This window comes from Loa loa (genome assembly GCF_000183805.2).
Source record: "Loa loa unplaced genomic scaffold supercont3.823, whole genome shotgun sequence".
Lineage (NCBI taxonomy): Eukaryota > Metazoa > Nematoda > Chromadorea > Rhabditida > Onchocercidae > Loa > Loa loa.
The window spans coordinates 9075-11325 of NW_018109003.1; the positions used below are offsets into that span (position 1 = coordinate 9075).

The 2251-nt window shown below is 33.8% G+C and overlaps 1 protein-coding gene across 1 annotated transcript; it reads left to right on the top strand.

Moving 5' to 3' along the window:
- Window positions 1-221: 221 nt before the first annotated feature.
- On the top strand, window positions 222-766 carry LOAG_14829 (hypothetical protein; the record flags this gene model as incomplete). Its single annotated transcript, XM_003150322.2, has 3 exons — window positions 222-268; window positions 344-428; window positions 547-766. Coding segments are annotated over 3 exons (351 nt in total), but the record flags the coding sequence as incomplete, so codon positions are not given.
- Between the last annotated feature and the right edge of the window lie 1485 nt (window positions 767-2251).

Sequence of the window (2251 nt, forward strand, 5' to 3'; positions counted from 1 at the left end):
GAAGCTTAACAACTCCGACAACTTGCTGTCATTCGTGACATCAGAACAAACAAGTCCATGAAGTTCATTCATGGCATCAGGATTATTAATTGAGCAGACTCATCTTCCGACATTTACAGATATTTCCTTCAACGGTTAATGAAGCGAAAACGTAACCTTTCTTGCAATACTACCATTTGTACAGTGCTAATCATATTTGCAGGAATTTTGGATTGCTTATTATGTTGCCATTCGTTATCACCAAATATTTGATTGTTTTGACAATAATGTAAGTTAAATTATTTGTTCTTATCATATCATTCATTCAGTATACATATTTGCTAATGTTCTCTTTCATTTTCAGTACAATATTATCAATTGCTGAAACAGATGCACAAGGAGGTGCACAAACACTTATGTCCTTCCTCAGCAATTTAATAGACAGAGACGTAAGTTTCATATCTCTTATTAGTTTCAAACCGTGAAGTGTCACATACTGTAATAACACTGTAAGCATTAGTGCTCATTTAAACAACAACTTAGTAGAAATTTTATTTTATATTTAAGTCGCTGAACAACAATGCTAACGCAATACAGAGATTCAGTGTTGAATTACGTGATCGAAGAGAAGATCAAACTACTACTCAAGCTCCACAAACTACTTCTAATCCATTGTTGCAGCTTTTGGAACAATTCTTTAGGGGTTTTTCTCAAAGGTCAATGTCTAGTGCGGGCTTCCCATCTCTGTCTCAATATGGGTATTATTATCCATACGGAACATATGGTGGTTACTGGCCCTATTCCTATTACTATTATTATTATTATTATTATGGATAATTGTTTTGTTTTCTCCAAACCTTTGCCTTTGTATCAGTGTGCAGACTTTTAATTTCAAAAAACTGTGCAAAGCTTTGTTTGATTTCATGTTTTATAGCAAGCTATTGAATAAATTGTGAATCCAATCAATGCTAAAAATAGATCAGAAATCTATGCGTCACAAATTATCCTCACCGAAGTCATCGGAGACTTTGTCACAGTTTGCAATAAGAATGTTAATCAACAAAATGTAGTAATTATTGGCTAATTTTGATCCGAACAAAACCTCGCAAATGTAAGATTAATTTAACTGACAATTGAATCAATAAATGATAAAATTAGTCGTTTGTAGGAAGAGCAAAAGAAGGACGTACTGAGTCTGGATGACCTTATTTCTAGAAAAATAAATGTTATGAAAGAGTAAAATGTCACTGGTAGGTGAATGAAAATTCAGAAAGAAATGAATTTTAATCTTCTCAGCAACACTTATTTGTTGGACTTTTATCACAGGAACATCACGAGAAGAATGGCTAATCATGACTTTTTTTCTCCTAATTCCATCATAATTGCTCAGACCAAAATTAAGCAGTTTCTTTAGTCATTATGACTTGGCGATTAGAACTTTTAATGTTCAACCAATAGTACTCTGTCATTTCAAAATTCTGATCACCATCAAAAGTCATAATTAAAAGAGAAAGTGCATATGGCGCAAAAGGAAAGGAGCAGGTTTACTATAATTGTAACTTTGTCGCACTCTTTTTTTGAAAAAAATAAGTTAGTTTTTAACGAACCGTCCCTTTCCATTTCTTTATTTCTTTATTCGCATCAAATGTACGCCATCATTAAGGAGAGCGGAGATGTAAAATGTGCTGAACAATTGGACATTTCCTGCAATTTGCGCTTCATCACAGCGATTATTTGGGTAGCACATATTGTGCAACTGTTTGTGTGCGTTCATCCGCCAACTTAAATATCTCTCTGAAAAGCGAAAACCAGATTTCGAGATTCTGAGAATCTATTTAATTCATCATAAATACGAGTTGCATGTTACGTTGAATAAAAGAACCAGAACAGTGACTTTTGAATAATTCCTAACTATTTCCTAACTAAAACACTCAAATTCCTGAAATCTAGTTGCCCCCACTGAAGCAAATCGATTTTGCATTTGTTTTAACTAATTTAGCTACAAATTAATTAGTAATTTTATCTGTTAACGCAGGAATCAAATGGCCAAGGATACCGACGTATCGGTGTACGTTCAGTTGTTAATGAGATAATTTTGCAAACATGATTGGTAGTGGAAGTAGTAAACATCACAGCACTTTGATCAGACAAATTAGCAAAGAACTGCGAATGGTTCAAACTGTTTCTCTAAAAATGCCCAGTCCGGGTTGTTAAGTGACCAATTACACTTTGGCATTTCTACCAGAGCATTAATCAAACTTTTCTAGTCTGT